Here is a 20387-nt window from a genome sequence, read left to right as displayed (position 1 = left end):
CCTTAAAAATTACTCAAATTAAGACCAACCTGTTTCTGTTACGGTATGTATCCAGACTAGCAATGTTAAAGAATCCACGAGTATGTGAAAAAGAAAGGTTGCCAATATTATACGGTAGCAACCTGTTTAATGTAAGACCTTCACAGATATAGTGATCTTGGCAGAGACTGTGCTACTGACATTCATTACGTTTCCTAGAAAAGGACCATAAAGCTTCACTAGTTCCTTGAGCACTTAAATATTTAGAGAACCTTTGAAAAACTCTTTTTTCATTTAACTTTCTGTGTCATGAATTTGAAACTGTCAAGGAAGTTTGAAAGTGCAAGTCCTTTTTTTCCCATCCAGAACCGGGTGTGGTTTATTTAGTAATGTCATGAGGGCCAGATGCTGTAGCTCTCATGTCCTTGACAAACCATTAAAAAAAGATTTACCATGAAAAGACCAGGTACATTTTGTGATACAAATAAATTAAAGATGTGTATGAATTTTAATATTGTATAAATAGAACATCTCTCAAGAAGACTTACATTATATTTGCAGATTTATTTTTATCCTAGCAATAATTATTTTTTAACGTTTGCTTATGACAGCCCCAATAAGGCACTTTCCATAGCCTTTCATTATCATGAATGGTCGATCAGAGACTGTGATGATCAATGACCAAAACTGAGTTTTAGTCTCTTTTAACCGTTTGGTCATTGATAATGGTGCAATATTTGTATTGTTATCCTATTGTAAAGTTCACTAGCAATCAAGCTTGAGCCTCTTGACAGAAGGCCCCAGTTTTTGGCTACAATTTCCTGGTAAACTTTGGAATCCATCTGTCTCTTAATTCTAAGTAGGACGCGAATCCCACAGGATGCAAAACAGAGCTAAAACAAAACAGACCCAGTTAAATTCTTCACAGAAGGGAATTAATTATTTTCAACATGAGCTGTCCACAGATGAAAGTTTGCATTTCATCCAACTCCATCTTACTAGCGAATTTCTCTCGGTAGACATAAAGTTGCGATTTGCCAAATTTATGTATTTTCTATTTTTCCATGGAACTCTGCCACAGGTACCAGAGCCATGAGATCAGTCTAGAATGATACTATTGATGATGTGTTCTGAAGGTTCTCAGTTGTTACCCTCAGGTGTGAATTAGCCTTTCAAACCACTTGTCTGTTGGAAAATGTGGGTTATGCTTTCGTACATCCTCATCAAGCTGAGGAAGCAGGTGTCCAATTATTCTAGACCTTTTTGATGTTGGTCAAGAACTGCCAATGGTATTTCTTAGTAATTTTATTTATAAGATTTTTAATCTTGTACCAGCAGCTGGACAATTCCTTGACTTTCCCCATGATGAAATTACAGTTTTTCTTCTTTGTTAATCCTTTAATTAAGACATTCAATTTGGCTTTCAGAACCTTCTACACCTTTTTTTCTGGATGTTTGGAACTAAAAAATGACTATAAAGCATAAGAGGATTAAATTTTCAACATTTATTTTCAATGTACAGTATTTACAGAATTTGAACATGTATATTTAGATGTATATGCATTTATTACAATTCTACTATTGATTCGGTATATTCAGTACTTCTTTCACAATTACATTCGTATTGCATTCTAATCAATAAATCTGCAAATCACCTGCACACCTGCTTTTTCATTGCTAAATTAACTTTTAGTTATGGTTCACTAAAGGTGTGAAAACATTTACAGGTTACTATAAAATGCTCTTTTTGTTGTCCATCCAGTTACCTCTTTAAAGCTTTTTCTTGCACTTGGGCATGGTAACACAAAAACACTTTCTCATCATATTTTTAAAGTTTTAAATCAGCCTGAAAAGTGATGTTGCATAGAACTGTGCTCCAACCAAATAGCACTTAAGTGTTAAGTTACAGAACACAAGTGTCTTCATTGTAACAAAGAACTTTCCACAAAAAAGTTTTTTCATTGTGTCAACATGAAGATATTACAAGGACAAATGCATTTATAGGAGGTTTTAGTTATCACAAAACCTAGCCAGAAAGCACAACATTGCTTTGTCGCCTTGGTTGTGAACACAGAGTGGCTTATTGCATTGACTCTGTCTCCACTAAAAGTGGAGACATTTATTTAATTTATTATGGTACTTGATCTCTGTTACTCTCTGGCACTCCTGTTTTGGAACTGGATTAGTAATATTACTAAACGTCATTGTTAATGCCACAGAATTGGTCACTCCACCATGCACAGTAATCACACCATTCTAAAATATTAGGATAGGATGGATTTTAGTGGTGAATTAAAGTATTATATTAAAAAGGAATTAAAAAGTGTCTTATTTTACTGTATCTTTATTTTCTTTTTTGTGGCTAGTTGTTTGTTCCAAAATGCATGATAAAAGTACTACAATTTGGGCAGTATATGCTTTCCGCTTGGGTTTTTCTGACTGAAATTCCAATTTTGAATATGCTTTCATGAAGCAGACTGACATGCCCATTCTATTCTAGGTGTAATTAGAATAATAATATTTATTATTATAATAATTGCTTACACTTATATAGTGCTTTTCTGGACAGTCCACTCAAAGTGCTTTACAGGTAATGGGGACTCCCTCCAGCACCACCAATGTGTAGCCCCTCCTGGATGATGCGACAGCAGCCATAGTGTGCCAGAATGCTCACTATACACCAGCTATTAGTGGGGGGGAGAAAAGAGTGATGAATTCATAGATGGGGATTATTAGGAGACCATGAATAGAATGATTCTGGGTTTAATTTAGTTACATTAGCACAACTCAAGGGTCCCTCACCTTAAATTATAGGTAACATTCATCACTAAATTTTATCAAATAGGTTGCTAAGCACACACTATATTTCTTCACCTTATCCCACCTATGTTGGGATAAGCATTGTAGCAGAGCTAATCCAGGTGGAATGATACGTGCCACATCCCTGGTCCTCACGGTAACTCTGATTTAGCAAAACCAGTACGAAGAAAAAAAATCTCAGAAATTCCATAGAATCCAATAGAGCCCTTTTTAATAATGAAACCTTAAGCATTTAAGGCAGGAATACATTATGTTCATCAACATGCCGCTAACATGTTGCTTGTAAAATGAATGATGCTTAATCCCTTGTTTTCTGACTCAAGTAGTGTTTTAACAACATTAAAATTAATGTGCTCTGTAGTGAAACTTTTTTTTTCTGTGCAGTATCAGGAACTAAAATCCATTGTAGAGAAGAGCTTTTTACTGTGATTAATTCTTATGAGTATGAGAGAGCTCCACAGTTAGTTTTATTTCAAATGTCTTAGTGACATTTCACAGTGGTGTATTTTACTCCGGTCTTTGCTCCTTTCTCTCACTTATTATTTCTTTCACATCTAATTAAAACTTTACTGAGCCAGTGAACTAAATTTCCAAACTGCATTAAAACCTTCACTGTTGGTTAATCATCCATCTTTTCTTCGTCATTTTATTGAGAAGTCTCATGTAAATATCTACATTTATGCCATAATTCAATTTTATTTTCCTTTGCTTATTGAATCTCTTGCTTCAATGGATTTAAACTGAAACAGATTAATATGTATAACCCTGCTGGCTGGCTGTTGGCTTGTGTTCACATATCTTTTTTAGAAGCAAATTCATTCCACGAATCATTTTAAAATAATATGTAAGAATGAGCAGACATTTATAGGTTAGACAAAATCTGTACAAACTACTTAAATTATTTTAAAGTTACTCCCTTCATTTATAATTTTTTATATTAATTACTGGATATTCTTTTGGCAGGTTCATGAACATTTGCTTGTACATGTCACAAAAATACCTGAGATCTGCTTAAATGTTTTGTATTACTCCAGATTTGTTTTATTTTAAGCAATTATAGGCTGTTAAGAAAATATTACTGGTGGACAGTAATAAAAATAATTCATGAAAATGTATAACATTACAAAGTAAAAAAAAAACAAACAACTAAAAAAAAGGTATTTACTTTCGGTTATAATATTCAGGATTATAGAAGTCAGAAACTATACTGTTTCATCCAATGCCTTATGTGCAGATTGCAGGCAAGAGAAATTGAGTCCATTCTACTCTTGGTCAAGTATTGAGTTAATAGACTTGCCTAGGAACTGAACCATTTTATTCTTGAACAGGGAGCCTGGAACAAGTTCCCCAGGCATGTTGCTGAAGCCAATACCCAGATTTCTTTTGAGAAAAGGCTGGATAAGATCCTTGGATCAATTAGCTAATAACTACAGTATCAAATGGTCTTAATGTGCCGAATGTCCTCCACTCGTTTGTAGCCTTTCATGTGTGCTTAAAAATCCAAGAATACGTAGGGGGAAGAAACAGACAGGAGGCCCTGGTTGGAATCAAAATGCTGTTCCCTAGAGCTGCTAGCCAGCAGCAACACCACACCATGTTGTATTCATAGACAAACAACACCTGCTTGATTTCTAACAACCCACTGCAAGATGGTATAGGAATCTTCATTAAAAGTACCATTAGGGCAACACGTACAATCAAAATGAGGTTTCACAAAGGGCAGGAACGTGTTTTTTTCTTAAAAGGTGGTTTTGGATCTTGAAGGTACCACCAACCAGATAAGTAATACTGGATGAAAAGTCTCCTCTCAGATGCTGCAAACTTGTGTACGTGTCTATTTCAGCTCCTAAGAAATAAATCTGACATCAATTTAACCAGTTTCTTTTACAAATTGAAGAACAATTTGTAAACTGTATATGAGTAACTTACAAAGGATAATATACTGAATTATTAAAAAAAGATAGTTAAATACTAATAATATATACACTTAAGCAAAAATCACGAAAACCTGTTTCTGTTGTGGCATGCCTAACATAAAAATATTTTGGAGCTGTTAACAGTGTGCAGATTTGAAATTCCATTAATTTTCTGTAAGAATCACATACTAATGTCTCTCTACATCGTAGTTAGGTTTGGCAGTTTGATATTTTGGCAGATACATGGTATGAACCGCAAGTGTTAAGACAATGAGAGAATTCTATTAAATAATTATATTAAAAAAGTTTAATATGTTTTCCCTGTAACTACCAATTAATTAGAGGGGTCTGCTATTTTGACCCCTTTGGTTATAGAATGTAATTCCTGGATTGAGGAAATAATGAGTGGACAACCCTAAATAGGAAGAACGCTTGATGAATGATCTCAGCAGTAACAAGACAGACACACTTCCATAGTTTGGATAACTGACAGCGTGGTTAATCAAATCTATTGACTCAGCTATAAAGCTTTGGAAAGCACCACACATTGGAATTTAATTTAGGACCATCAGCTGTAAAGTAATAATCAGAGTTATAAAAACAACCTTCAGAGACTGACCTGTGATCCATGTTTAATTCTCTCCCCCTGTGTTGTCCTTAAACTCAAGCAATTTCCAATTAAGGTTTTAAAAGGGTTATTTTAAAAAGATGAGGCATTACATTTTAATACCTTCTCTAGTAGTCTAATGAGTTCTTGCTGTTTTCCTAAAGCTCACCAATATTATCGGAATCCTCTAAGGAATGCTACCCTGCAGCCCTTCAATTGGAGCTCTTACTTCAGTTTCCTGTTTTTCTGTTTCCTTACAGAATTTTATTTATTTTCCTTAATTCTGTGTGTTACAATGCAGCCAGAATGACAGAAGATCCTTTGTATGTTCTTGCCGTTTTCCCTTAGTCTCAGCCATTGAGTTTCAATAAAGGAACATTTTGGCAATTTAGAGAACAATTGCATGGTTCCAAAATTAGCTAAACTGAAAAGTCAATGCAGAAACTGCTGGTATGATTTTAATAACATTATTTCAGATATGATCTGCATATTTAAAAATACTGTGACCAAACAAGACATTAGCTACTGAGGATGAGAAACCTTAAAACCAAAGTAAGCCTGAAATTAAGTTTGAGTGACTGCCAGTGCAATTGGTTTATGCTTCAATATGCATATACTTTCACATACTGTATGCTCCTGAATGAAATAGTGAGGTAACAGCCACTATTAGTACATTTCCATGGGAAAAATCATACTCTTCTCCAATGAAGGTGCACCTGTGAGGATGATGAAGTACTGTATATTGATGGAACAGAGCCACTCTAAAAATGGTGTTCTCACTATTGAGTAGAACTTGGGACTTTAGAAATAAAAAATGTAGTAAAAAAAGAAAAGATTTCTTAAATTATTCAAATGCATTTTGAAAACAATATAGTGATAAAAAGACTGCGACGCATGACATAAATGTACACTAAACTCTCTAGTGGCTTAACTGTGTAATGGCAATTAAATAAACTAGATGGCCTCCTCTCATTTCTAACCTTTATTATATTTTTATGAAAGATTTGTGCTCCTGACTAATGTAAAAAAAAATACATTTTTAAAGAAAAAAATGAAGCAGCGCCCCAATTGCAAATGAGATCAGATGGAAATTTGTTCTTGAATTGTTAGACAGACCTAACCTAGTTTAATAAGATCAAATGGATCCATAGAAACACATTCATTTTTTATTCTCAAATGGATAGATTAGGAAATGGCTTTTTGCTTGACTTAAACTAGTTTCTTCCTTCCTCTCGTAATTAAAAAGAATGTGAAATAAGAAACAATAAATTGGATGAGCAAGGACACAGAAGGCAATCTTTGTAGCACACACCAAAATAAAAATGTGATAACTTAAACACTCAGAATTCAAAAGCCATGCAATAATTAATATACCTGAACATCAAGGTATTGTTTGAGCTGAGAAAGAGACTCACTTTTGCACTGCACAACAATACTCATTTTATTTCTGCTTTTACTGAAAAATACAACAAACTCCTTTGTACAAATAATGTCTATTTCTTTAAATATCAAATTGGAACACAAATAATAATGTGCTGTTAATATCTTTACCACAGTACTTGAGACTTAAGTTGTCTGTACACTTGTAGGTAGACAAGACTATGGTAAATGGAGGGACCGACATTTAAATGCTTTTACGTTCAGCTGGCACACAGAGCTTTGAAGCAACCACAACTGAGCAAGGTAAAACTTTGTGCTACAGAGCAAACTCAATGTAGTCATACCAAAACACATCTGTCACAGATGGAATTAAATTATTTAATTATGGATTTAACCTCTTGACGATTCTGCAATGATAACGTGGCCCTTGTTGTTCACAGCAAAGTACCCAGCTCAAAAATCAATAACTGGCTCCTACAGTCACAGCTGCGGACTTCTTATACTTCATTTCAGACGTATGCAGTCTATTTCCTCTGTGACGGGCATCGTTGATGTTTGCATGTCTAGCTCGTCAACGGTTTTGTTTGAAGCATAATTGGAGCGCCACCTCAAAAGTACGATCTTCCTGAAATACTTCACAGTATTATTCTTCATGCTCACAAAGCAGAAGGTGTTGATCATGCTGTTGCTCATGGCAATGCACTCAATGATGTAGTAGGCTATCAGGGAGTTCTTGCCTCTTGAGTACACTGTTGGGAAAAAGTCCCGCAGGATGGTGAAACCGTGATACGGAGCCCAGCAGAGAATGTAAGCGGTCAGGATGGCGATGAGCACCACGACGGTTTTCCTCCGGCATCGAAGCCTCTTCCTTACCTGCTCTGTTTGAAATCCAGGGACACTTTTGAACCACAGCTCACAGGAAATCCTGGCATAGCACATGGCCATGGTCACTACAGGGCCAACGAACTCCACACCGAAAATGAAGAGGAAGTAGGAGCGGTAGTAAATCTCTTGATCAACCGGCCAGATCTGAGCGCAGAAGATTTTGCTCTGAGTCAAACCATGTGGATACATGGTCTCAGTTGCGAAATAAGCAGAAGGTATAGAGATGAGAATGGGTACAATCCAGACCCCAGTGATGAGGCAATAAGCTGTCTGATACTTCATACGAGGTCTCAGAGGGTGAACAATTGCCATATATCTAAGGAAGAAACGAAAATGGGAGATTAAGCCAATGCCACTGAAATACATATACATCAAGAGTCAAGGACCTTTTAATACACTGAATGCTTGCTTTAAGTTCTGAGCTAAGTTTAATATGGGATTAATGATAATAAGTGATAAGTGATGTGATAAAAAAAGATTTAGTCATGAGCACACAAAGTTTTACTCTGAACACACAGCCACTTATAAGTGAAGCACAAACCGACAGTATTGAATAACTTAAATAGCGGTTTCAACAAACAATTCACGTATTTTATGGCTCTTAGACATTTTTCCAGAAAAAACAAACGTTTTTGTTGACGTGATTGTAGAAATAAAAATGTGTTTTAATAAGATAAAGTGGTGAGAGAAAAAGAAACATCTGGTTGCGAGGTCAGTGATGAAGAGACTAGAAGGAGCTCTGTCTTTGCCAACAGAGTGTCCCTGAAGAGCTGATGTGAAAGATATGAAATATATAAAATGATATACAAGATATGAGATCTTTTCAAGTGTCCTGTCAGCACAGTATATCACTGGCTGTATGAGATTCTACTTACAAAAAGTAGGGGATTCAACTCGGATGTACAAAAAGAGCCCATCTGAATAAAAATCTGCATACTGGTTACTTTAGTCAAACAAAAAGTAATGCCTAAATTTCTTATACCGACTCTTATAGTTTCTTGTAGTTATTTAAGAGAGAGCAAAGAACTAGGCATGCAGGACAAATGTATAGTTGAACTTCAGTTTCATTCACATGTAGTTTATTGCTGTTTACCTTTTAAACAAAGATTCAAAATACATTCTATTTTGAGATGCATATCTCATCAATTGAATTTGATTGTAGAACGTACAGTATTTTATTCAGGAATAATTAAGAAAGTCCATTTTTGTGTGACGAGTTCAATAATAAGATGAATCCCTTCTTTCAGATTTCCTAACATACTGTATGGTTCAGAGTCTGAAAAAGTCCAGCTATAACTGAATTGAGCTATTGTGCCTGGTAATAGGGTTCCACAAACAGAAAGGCAACAAAGTGCTCAAATTTCATTGGATTTAATGTAGGTTTTAAAAATCTCTGTTTATGGTAAGGAAGAGTCAAACAAAGTGCAATGAAATGACAAGAAAGAATGACCCATGCAGTGCACAACGAGAAATCTTAAAACCTGAAATCACGTCAACTCACCTGTCCACTGCTATGGCCAGGAGGGCATTGGTGGAAACGTACAAAGACACCGTTCTGAGGTAATTGACTGAGGCGCACAGCATTAGTCCGTGTTCCCAGGAGAGCTGCTTCACAACATAGTAATCCACAAGAAAAGGACAGCACACAATTGCCACAATGAAATCTGAAATGGCCAGGTTAGCAATGAGCAGGTTGGTCAAATTTCTCAGTTTTTTGTATCTAGCCAGGGTTGCGATGAACAGAAAGTTGCCGATGCCACAAACCAACATGATGCATATCAAAACCACACCAATGACGATTGTGGCGGCAAAAAAGGCCATGCCCTGGGTCATATCCGGCATTTCATCGGGTGGGATCTCATAGTCTGTTTCATAGTTGAACGTGTGAGGGTAATTAATGTTTCTGGGTATGTATTCTTCAGTTACCGTGTACACTGCAGCAAAATTGCTGCTATTAGTTTCAGCCATGTCTACGACGTTAGCTGTTCAGTTTTACTGTTTGCAGGAAATAGTTTCTGGAGGCAAATCAACGAGGTTCTAATATTCACTGCTGAGTTTAAATGGACAAAGTCTTCCGGCACTCCTATCAAAGTCCACACATTATTCAAATGGCCAAAAGAGAATCGTCAGATCCATGCCTGAAATATAAAGTACCACATTTTACTTTTGAAAACACATCACATGGTGAACACAGTGCAGAAATGCCAATAAAAAATGCATTCCCAAGACCCATAAATAATGCTATTGGGTAGGTACAAAAAGCATGTTGACTGGGGCATACTGACCTTGCAGTCCCTCATAAAATAAATGCTGGGTGACTGAGATACTAAAAACTCTGAAGTACTATAGATGAAAAGAATAAAGAAAACAACCTATTCAAAGATCAAATACCATTATTTGGGTAACCTGACAAACTGTATTACTTTGTTCTGAGAGTTTTCTACGTTTTTTCATACATATCTTATGAAACAATATCACAAGGCAGGTTCTCCATAATTAACATTCGCATAATTAACATTCAAATGCAATATGTCTGTAACATAGCAACTGTTTTATTTCTTAAATAAATAAATGCTTAATGATTCCTGTGCAAAAATGATTTTTAAGTAAGTTTTGATATCTGTGTAGCAGCAACTTTCCACAGAAAAAACTATTGTGAAAATTGGGGATTTTTTTTTTATTGCATCAAAGTTTTAACATTTCTTCTTAATGCTTCGATTTAATTTAGAATGAGATAGAACATAAACCATGACGATGAACATAACTTGGTGGAATGATTAAACATATTTCAGGAATTATTACACTTCATTTCGCTATGTCAGAAAATTCAAAATGATTGTCTGCTGGAAGCTGTCCAGGGTACCAAGGATGAAGCAACATTGACAAAGCCATTTTGTGACCTCTTTCTTAAAAACCCAGGACATTATGTGCTTCTTTTTCACTAATACCTTAGTTTCAAATATAACGCATTAATACTTTAAAAGCAAATGTATTTTCTCAAACAAAATGATTTACATAATTCCATATTCCATATTTATAGCATTACTATTGCTGGATTAGAATAACGCTTCCCACTGCTACAGAGATTCATATTAAGTGTTTTTGTCTGCAGACACTTGAAAGACAAATCAAATTCTAATTTGAAACAATTGCAATAATGCCCCAAAGGAGCACTTCACTAAAATTTATCACAGAACTGCATGAAACAATACAGAATAACTGAGATTCCTGTAGATTTTTTTCTCGCATACATTTACAATAACAGTATGATGCCGTTCAATATTACTGATCTCAGTTTTTGAGAAATTGCAGTTACTATTCTAAATGTCTAATCCCTGTATGTGACCATGGTATACTACGAAACCCATATCAAGCTTTTCTAACAGTTATCCTTATCTTTTTTTCTGTCAGGGTGTGTCTTAGCATCTCGTTAGACAAATTACTCAGACATTTTTACAGTGAAAGTAATAGTAACAGTCTGCTTTCAGCTGATGTTAAGTGAAAATAATACATTTATAATTTATTTTACACGTGTTCATATTCCCATGGATCCAACAAAGGCACTTTCAAAACATTTTTTTCTTTATTATATATCTGAATAGTCCGTATATACGGTACCTGTGAAGAGGAAAACAATATGCATACAGTACATTTTCAACCAATTATGATTTCAGAGCTAAGGAGAAGCTGACTTTGCATTCATTATGAAAATCGAGTGTGCTGGAAATTTCCAATGAATTAGTTTAAGCACTGCTTATACCTAGGTACAATGACTACTTTGATCAAAACAGTAACATTTCTACTGCATGAAAAAGTACATCAAAATAATACCCCAAATTCTTAATTAACTTGAAAAAAACTTTAAAAACAACAATTTAAAAAGATGAAATCGTTGTAAATGTGTCTACAACTGTCTATGTGATAATTAATGCAGTACAATATTCCGAAACATAAAAGTTTTAGGAAAAGGTTACAAATATTTTAGATTTACTGCTTATACACAGATAATTAACTGAACTCAACGAGTCACTTAAATAGGTATCATATATTCATGGTTCAGTTAAATAGATTTATTAAGAACAGTAACGCTATGCAATACATTTTTGTCGTTATGTTTCTATAGTTTATTATTTAAAATACAATAAATGCTGCAAAGTCAAACTTCAAATTTTTATATACAGTCCGCCTTTTGCGTGTTTTTTTTGTCCAAAGTGGTAATTCATGATAAATTGAATTATAAGGCAACCCCCCTTCCCATTTATAAACCCTTGCAATATAAAGATCAAACCTACCTTTAGTTCAGAATTTCTTTCATTGTCCATGGATAATACTTTTATTTCTTCAATACTAATTAAAGCTGAACTTTTACAATACGTTGTTTTACTGTCATGCGTATAGCACTTTTGCTTAACAGGACACACTATATCTGCTTTGAAGTAAAGCACACACTTGCAGAGCGTATTGAGAGAGCCTGATCTGCGCTGTTTCAGTATAGCATATGGTTTGCTTTCCTCCCTCTAGTGGTGATGTAGTATTAAGTTTTTTTGACGCAAAACAATTTGTTACGTATCTGTATATTAAAGAGGTATGAAGACATTTCTTTTGTTTTGGGAGTTTTGGTGGATGACCTTCAATAGTTTGCTCGGGGCAGCATGTTATTAACTGAACGAAGTCAAGATTTCTAAATATAATAAAAAGTCCCTGTCGGTTGTCTAGGTTATTGATTCCTCACGCTGCATCTTGCAGTAGATAAACAAATGCCTCAGAATAGGTCAGCTTGCTAAATTGTTTACAGAGCACAATGAACTGAATAAAAGCTGATTGGAAAATGTCCATTACCTCACTGATGTATGAATACCTTGGAATTCTGAGTGGGAGAGCATTATAACTACAGTATACTGAAGGCTGTCAACTGCAATTGAATGAAAATCCATTGCATCTAATACATATTGTAACAAGACAAATACAGTACGGTAGAAAGCAACAAACATTAAATAGCAGCATATATTATATTTCTACTTTAAAAAATAAAAATAAAATGTGATCTGAATTGACAGTCCTGGATTCAGGGTTTGCTCAGAATGCATTTGTCTGCCTGTTGATTTGTCACTTGTGGTACAAGGAAGGGTGGTTAAGAATCAGCCAGTGATAATTGTCAAAGTGCAAGGAGTTACAGTATATGAACAAGATGGTGCTGTTGGGCTTAAGACCACTCATTTCATTGTTTGTGAAACACCTCTTCCTGATCAAATTATCAAAATGCACCAGGTAAAACAGAGCAGTTTCAAGATTAAGACAAAATCTTGCATGCAGAAAATATACAAATGTCAAACTGGAAATACCAAAGCTCTTGTGTTTTCAGTTTTTCACAAAAAGAAGTTGAAGACTTGTATAACCCCTGAAACTGTTGGAATTACATAATATGAATCTACAAAAGTGACATATTGAACTAATATTTCATGATTACGTTACTTAAGTAAGGATTGTATTTTAAAACACAGATTACCGAAACAAAAATGTGATGTGCCTTTTGCAAATCACAGTAAAGTAATGGATCAGAGAAAATAAAATTACTTAGGTGTGAAGATTATTTCTGGGGAAGAATTAATGTAAAACTCTCCCATGGAGCACCATTTTGTGTTTCTCATCTCTCCATTTTTAAAAGCAGAAATAATTTAAACTTTTTCAATCATTAAGAGAACAAAGTGAACCTTCATCCACTATAATCCACAAAGACAGCACACAACATTCAAAGACTATAAACACTATTTATAGAAAAGTGTTAAGAGTTACTCATGTACTGAATTATTCTCAGTCACAGTGCAGTCACCCATCATTGAATCCAAGTGTTTAGTTACTGGATGTGATTTATGCTGTGGTTTAAGCAAGTTTCTGTATAAACTGACTCAGATGCAAAAGGTACATTTTCATTGATTTTCAAGTGAACAAAACTGTTATTACATTATTGTTGTAACTTTCTGCCCAGATCATACACAGTTATACAGTTACTGCCAGGTGTTAAGCCTATGCAATTATTTAAATTGAATTCCAGTATTGATAATTGTAATATATCCACTTTTCACTGTGTCCTGATGAGGTTTGAGTGTTGGGTATACATTTCATATTTGTACTATAGAACCATGGATGATTACTTGTCTCACTGGACAAAAACAGGAGAGTTCACATTTGTAGGTTTTAAATCATGTACTTGTACTTTGGAAAATGTTAACAGACTTTATAGCCTCATCAAATGAGATAAGTGCTAGAAAGTCTGTTAACATTTTCTAAACATTTATCCTAACATTTTAAATGCAGTTGTTTAAAGTAATTATATTAAATTGCCTTCAAATTGTTTCTGTGTTGGTACTTAGATATCTGTGCCTAATTAGCATGTTTCCAGATTTAATACATTATCCTCCAAGGAGGAAACAATTAGAAAACAGGGATGGTAATGATGACTGTCACAGTTCAAGAAGAAAGGGGTGCTTGACATTTTAAGATTTCTTTGTTTTATTTTATGTGGCCATAGCTCAAGATATACTTGGGAACATCATATTTACTTTATTTCATCATATTTATCAAAACATGACAAAATGGTTATAATGGTGTAAAATGATTTAAAATATTGATTATCATGAAGTTGGTTCATTTCTACAGTATATAGCTAAATAATAAAAATGTGCATCATGTATCATGTTCTATAATTACACATAAAGAAAAAATGTGATTAATTATTGATTATTTTTTTAAAAAGTACAGTACTTGTTTATTACAAAAGTGATGCATTGTAACCAAGACTCCAGGTAATATGGGGCTGCTTTTGCAGGTATTTTACCAATTAAAATAAGACATATTTTGTAGCTGCTACAGTGTTGCCATAATTTGCTGTGTGCTCTTTCTTAGCTAGAAAAGTCTGTGATGTAAAGATTAAAGGTCTTTTGATGGCTTAAATAAAGTGCTGTTGGTAAGTTTTCTCACACTGTGCACTGCAAGGTAATCATAAGTTTATTAGGTATTTTTTCAAAATGTTGAATAAAAGGACTTAAATAAAATAAAATGAATTAAAAAATAAAACAGCACTGCTGCACAACTAACCTTAGTTTCAAAATGTTGGGAATATTTGTGTTGTTGTTGTTGTTCTTTTAGCATTATATACTTTGATTCCCTGTTGCTTTGGCCTTTTCATGGATAACACTGTCAACTGTCAGTCCTCTGAACCTAGTTCCATTCTCTTTGGCATTTTATTGACCTTAACCTGTTAAATTAACCTCAGTGTTATCCTGGGGCTGATGATAACCTTTACTGATCTGTTTTTATATGCTCAACATTTATTTTATATCACATAGGAATGATTCCTATTGCAGCATTTTGATGCATCATATTGAAATTTGTATAACCTTCCAAATCCATAATTCAGTCCAGTCATTTACTTATTACTCTTTACTTGTGTCATTTGAAACTTCAGAGAAAAGACTAAAGTATCATATAATGGAAATTCAAGAAGAAAGAATGAGATTTTTGGATTTGTGAAACCTATAACTCTGAAAACCCGAGAGACATTTTTTTTACAAAAGATTGTGGGATTTATGAAACAGCTCTGAAGTCATATGATAGATGCTGTCTCCTTGGGATCATTTAATAGGGGGATAGATGGAATTCTCAGATCTGCTACTAATAAAATACGTTAAGACATAATCAACTAGGAATTCAGTGATGAGCTAAATGGCTTCCTGTTTTTTGTAACTCTCTCTTAAAAAACTGGACAACTAGGGACAACTTTATTGCTCATTTACCAGTTGCAGTAACTGCCCAATTTAGTGGTTCTGAGTGCTTCACAATTTCCTTCAAGTTACTCAACCATTAAAAGCTAATAGCACACCTGACGCGATTTAAACGTTCTGTAAAATACTGTAAATGTGTTCAGTTCAGAGCACATACATTTTTAAGGAATCGTTTCCATTTTATACTGATGTATCAATATACAGTATTAAGAAATGTGAACATGCACCTGCCATTTTGATTAAATAAAATGATCTGAGAGCATTGTAGTCTTCAGATTAAAATGATTTAAAAGGTAAAAAATACATTGACCTATATTCAAAAGAACGGCTCCCAGTCTCCTGGCGAGTGTGAGATTGCAAAATTGGAATATTTTTTACAGTGAACTTTGAAAGGTGCTTTGTTATGGTAATTTGTGCATTTGTCCAAGAACAAATATAAAAAGGAGTGAGGCAAATGATCACTCGTGAATAACTCTGAGCTTTTAACACCTGCAAGAATATCTTGTTAGTAATAATGACATCTGTCTGCCTACGCATAACTGTTCTTTCTGAGCAGTAAGAGATTGCAGGTCTGTGTAGAAAGCAAGAAAAACTAGATTTAGGCCAGACAGAAAATCTGGAAGTTAGTGCTAAGGGTTCCTGTGCTGTCATGTGGTGATCTGTTTTGTGTGAAAGACTATTGATTAGGATGTTTTTGTGGTAAACTCTTTATGGGTGATGTTTTAGTGTTTGTTTTTGACAAAGAATCTATGTTTTGGAAACTATCAACAAATTAGAGTTGATGATGGTTTTAGAGTAACTGAGTCACTCAATTTGAGGATTTGGCAGATCGTTTGACTCAATTAATTGGTTCTGCTTTTTCTCTTTGGTTGTCAAAACGTATAGATAAACTTTTCAAACAGCTGGACAGTGGTGAGATTGGACTCTGTCCTTTTATAAGTAGATTAAATTTTCCACGCGATTTGGACAATCTAAACAATGGAGTGAATGAAAAGGCTTGGGCCAATGTCATGCCCAACCCATCTCATTCGGGGGCCTTGTTATATTTTGTTCTGGCAGATTAAAAGACTAGATTAAGTCATACAACATTTGTGTAAGCTCGTGTAAAACCATTGGTAAACTGAGGCCCTGATAGCTTAAGAGAAGTATATTGAGAGTTGTGGTTATAAGCTTTCTGAAAAAAGAGAGAACAGATGAGTAATACGTAATATCTTGCGGAGCTGGGAAAACAGCTAATACATTTAAAAAATATTTTTCTGTTTATCAAGGATGAAACTGATGGTATACTTCAAGTTGGCAAAGACAAAGTTCTTTAGCATATTATTATATGATATTATAATATTATTAGTACCATATACAGTATAAGAAGCAGAAGTGTGCCGCTTCTATGCTAATAATATTTGTTTAAGAAGGTTAAATATTTAGTGAAATATACTAATTCTTATCTTTTGCTTCTCATCTTCTGTACTTCTGAACAAAAATGCAGTGTTTTCAGTAGCCTGTTAACAGCACTAATTTTGTAATAATGTTTTATTTACTATCAAAAGTTAATCAATTCAAAGACCATTACTTTATATTTATGTAATTTAATCCCACAATCAAATTATTTCCATACTTAAGTCAATGGTCTACTCCCTTTGCTATAAAAATACTGAAGTTTAAGTTTTAAAATACAGTATAGATCAATGTCAATATTAGTTACTTTGATTAGGTTTGCTAATTTCTTGACATCTGATAATTTACAATTTTGTTTAGAAATATGTATCTGTCATATACCAGATATGCCAAATATGCCATAGATGAGATCTATCTAAAGTTAGTGAATGAAGCAATACAACCCTGTTTTTAAAGTAGTTGAATTAATCTTATTTTTGTGGTAGAGGTGATCTTGTTTGTCTTACTGACTTGGGGATGAATGCAAGGTAATGATTTAATGATAAAATTGTTGTTCTTTTCCCATCCTCACAGTTGTGTTGATGTACTGTACTGAGCTATGGACCTGACTTAACAGGATTATGTCAAGGAAAACAGTTTTGCACCAGTGACCATCATAATGAGCATCATAAAGACTCACTTTTCTGTCAATTGCATGTGTGAGGCTTAATTCTAAGGCTGACAGGATCCATGTAAAAATTAAAATGTGTTGAATTGTCAGTGGAATACTGCCAGGCATTGTGAAATAGTCTTCAGGAGAGGAATTGCTTTGAGATCCCAGGAATGTCCACCAAAACTGTTCTCGTCTCAATAACTATTTAAACTTCAAGTACCATGAAAAGAAGCAGTTTCTGAGCTCTGGAAAAATTCTAGGCGTTTGTCTGAGGAAATATGAATCTCAGTGTGTTTTTTTCTGGAAGAGTAATTCAACAGGTATCTTTCCTTAAATATCTGTTATTTAAATTAAAATAAAACCGACATCTGAAACTGCACTATGTACTTTTTTGAACTTCCAAATACTTATACTTAGGATCTTATATTTTTATTGGTCTTTCTTCCTGTTATTCTGGATAACCATATGTTTCTATTCTTCCTTCATTCTTGATTTACAAATCACTACAAAGCCAGTCATTAAAAGGGCTCCTTATCTGTAATAAGCCGGCTGATTCCTTTATTCATCTAGTGTCAAGGACTGTGAAATCTTTCTCAAAAATTGCAATCTGTCCTGGCTTTTAAGTTACAACACTATGTGTAAATGAATGCATTCCAGCAACTTTTTTATGCTGCCATGTTCAATATTCTCAAAGAAAAGGCTTGTATAGTCTATCCAACTATATTAAAAAAGCATCCTATAAATTACTTTTCTGCTTTAACCTAGCCTTACCTATTTGAAGTCAATGAACCCAGGATCATATTGCATTTCCTCCTCGTTGTGTTATACAGTCATTGATACCTTGAGAACACTGAAGTATAAAAAAGGTATTTTCCAGCTTAGGTTCCCATAACAAAATAGTGCTATGGGATTTTACACTAGCAACATTTCATATTTCATGAAAAATAAAAGGTCCTTTGTGAAGTTATATGATTTATAACATTTTTTACATCATTGAATTGAGAGCAGAACTGCTGGCTTAGTAGCACATGTGGTGCCTATGATGACTAAAACACACTCAGGCTAACAGAAAGCATCTGAACAAATGTTTCTGCAATAGGACAGTAGGAAACATACAGTGGGTAAGATAGCTGTGGCTGCTAGGGGACTTTGCAATACAGAAGTCAGAGGAAAACGATATGAATAAGACAGACATTCAAATACATAGCTTGAATTCTGTTTGCAATCTTAATACTTATATTGTAACACAGTCCGTGAAGACATTATTCTGACCTGAATTTAAGTTCAGGGCATCACACAGATTAAATTGATTAGGACTTATCAATGTTTTGATTGGGCTTGGATGCATTGAAATCGATAGATGCAACAGGTTTTTGGTGAAAATGTTAGTGAAATAAGATGATGAAATCCCTTTGTTTTGATATTCAGACATTTGCTTTAATATTCAGGAAAACTGCATAAAGTCTACAAGGAAAAATTATATGTTTTATCCATTAAAAAGCTTTGTAATTAAATTGCTATATGCTGCTTATCCCCTAGCAAGCACTATGATTTTGTGCCTGTGCAGATTTGTCTGCACTGATATGTAGCCTCAGATAACCGACTATGTCAGAAGTTAATAGTCCTTGTACTTATCTCAGTTAATTTCCTCTCCAAACTCCACAGCAGCCCCAGTAACTGAAAAGTGTCAGACTCACTAACCTGAGTCACAGCACCAGTCCAGAGTGAACATTCAGACCTCCGGAACATGGCTAATCCTCACAAGTATCAACTTTTTTTATACCATAATGCCAACCCCTTGCTGTGTGGGTGTTTGATTGGTTCCAAGACTCCTGTTAACACACTGAGCTGGTTAGGCACTTGTTAGCATGGATTTTATTAGTGGCAGTGCCAGGATCGTAGTTTCCGTATCTGTATGCCTTCTTCACTGTGGTCAATTATCCAGGCTATTTGGTCCACCTAGATGATTTTTTTATTGTAAATGATCAAAAGAAGAAAAATGTAATCCTTGATTGTCACTAAGGGAGATTAGTTAGGCTATGAAACCTGATAATTGGAATTTTTAATACTCCATTTTCAGATGTGAGCCTAATTAAAGTGAGTACTTGATCTGCATTGTTAATCTTTTAAACAATTGGAAAGGATTCAGAGAGGAACAATTGAAACACTTTGGATTGAAGCATTAATTGTAGAAATTCACCATAAAATTATCTAGTAAAATTCCAATCGTTCTGGCCCTTCCACATTTGTTCAGTAATAGTTCTTAACAAAGCTTTTGACAAATAAACATTGCACTTTCTACATTGTGTCTTGCATTCTAATACTTCAGTAACCTACTGTCCATTTTTGACAGTATACATAATTTGCTAAGTTACTTATTATTCTTTTTTAAATCTTAGCCTTTCAAAAGATTGATAGTTGTGAAAGTTCTGCAGTACAAATAAAAAATGTAGACTTTTAACCATTTTAAGTCCAGTGTACTACTTTGATTCAAATATTTTTTAATGATAACTTAATAAATTGCTGAAGTTAAATTAACAAGATAGGTGTTCGGATTTCTGTTCTGGGGTACATTCTCTGGGGAGTTTGCATGTGTCCCCTTAGGTTTATATGTGTTTTTCTTCAGTTTTTCTCTTACCTCCCAGAGCTATGCTGGCTAGACTTTTGGGTGCCTCTAAATTGTCCATCTATGTAATTGTGTGTGTGTCCTGCAATGGACTGCAATCATATCCAGGGTATTTTCCAATTTATTTTCCTTTTTAAAATCCATTTTCCAATTTATGATCCATCTCTCTGTGATCTTCAGTGATGCAGTTATACTGTAGGTGATGGTTGAATGGATGAATTTCCATATTTGGGATTGTTGTTGTGCGATTTCGGGGAGTGTTTCAGTTCTGTTTTCTAACAGTTGACTTGTTTATTATCTAGGAAGAATGTTTTCCTGGATACAGATAAAAAAACAGTGACAGCAA

At 34.4% G+C, this 20387-nt stretch overlaps 1 protein-coding gene across 2 annotated transcripts; it reads right to left on the bottom strand.

The window, feature by feature from the left end:
- Positions 1-1469: 1469 nt before the first annotated feature.
- prokr1b (prokineticin receptor 1b) lies at positions 1470-12066 on the bottom strand. Of its 2 annotated transcripts, XM_088610025.1 has the most exons (4): positions 11880-12066; positions 11099-11205; positions 9089-9725; positions 1470-7903 (listed from the first exon to the last, which is right to left on the bottom strand). In XM_088610025.1, exons 3-4 carry the CDS (start codon positions 9553-9555, stop codon positions 7207-7209), a joined length of 1164 nt encoding a protein of 387 aa, XP_088466151.1. In that variant the 5' UTR covers positions 9556-9725; positions 11099-11205; positions 11880-12066; the 3' UTR covers positions 1470-7206. The 2 variants fall into 2 exon arrangements, with proteins under 2 accessions (XP_088466151.1, XP_088466150.1); XM_088610024.1 differs by lacking the exon at positions 11099-11205.
- Between the last annotated feature and the right edge of the window lie 8321 nt (positions 12067-20387).

Source organism: Lepisosteus platostomus, chromosome 17 (genome assembly GCF_059453375.1).
Source record: "Lepisosteus platostomus isolate fLepPlt1 chromosome 17, fLepPlt1.hap1, whole genome shotgun sequence".
NCBI lineage: Eukaryota > Metazoa > Chordata > Actinopteri > Semionotiformes > Lepisosteidae > Lepisosteus > Lepisosteus platostomus.
The sequence above is the reverse complement of the archived record's forward strand: the minus strand, read 5'-3'. Positions and strand labels throughout refer to the sequence as shown.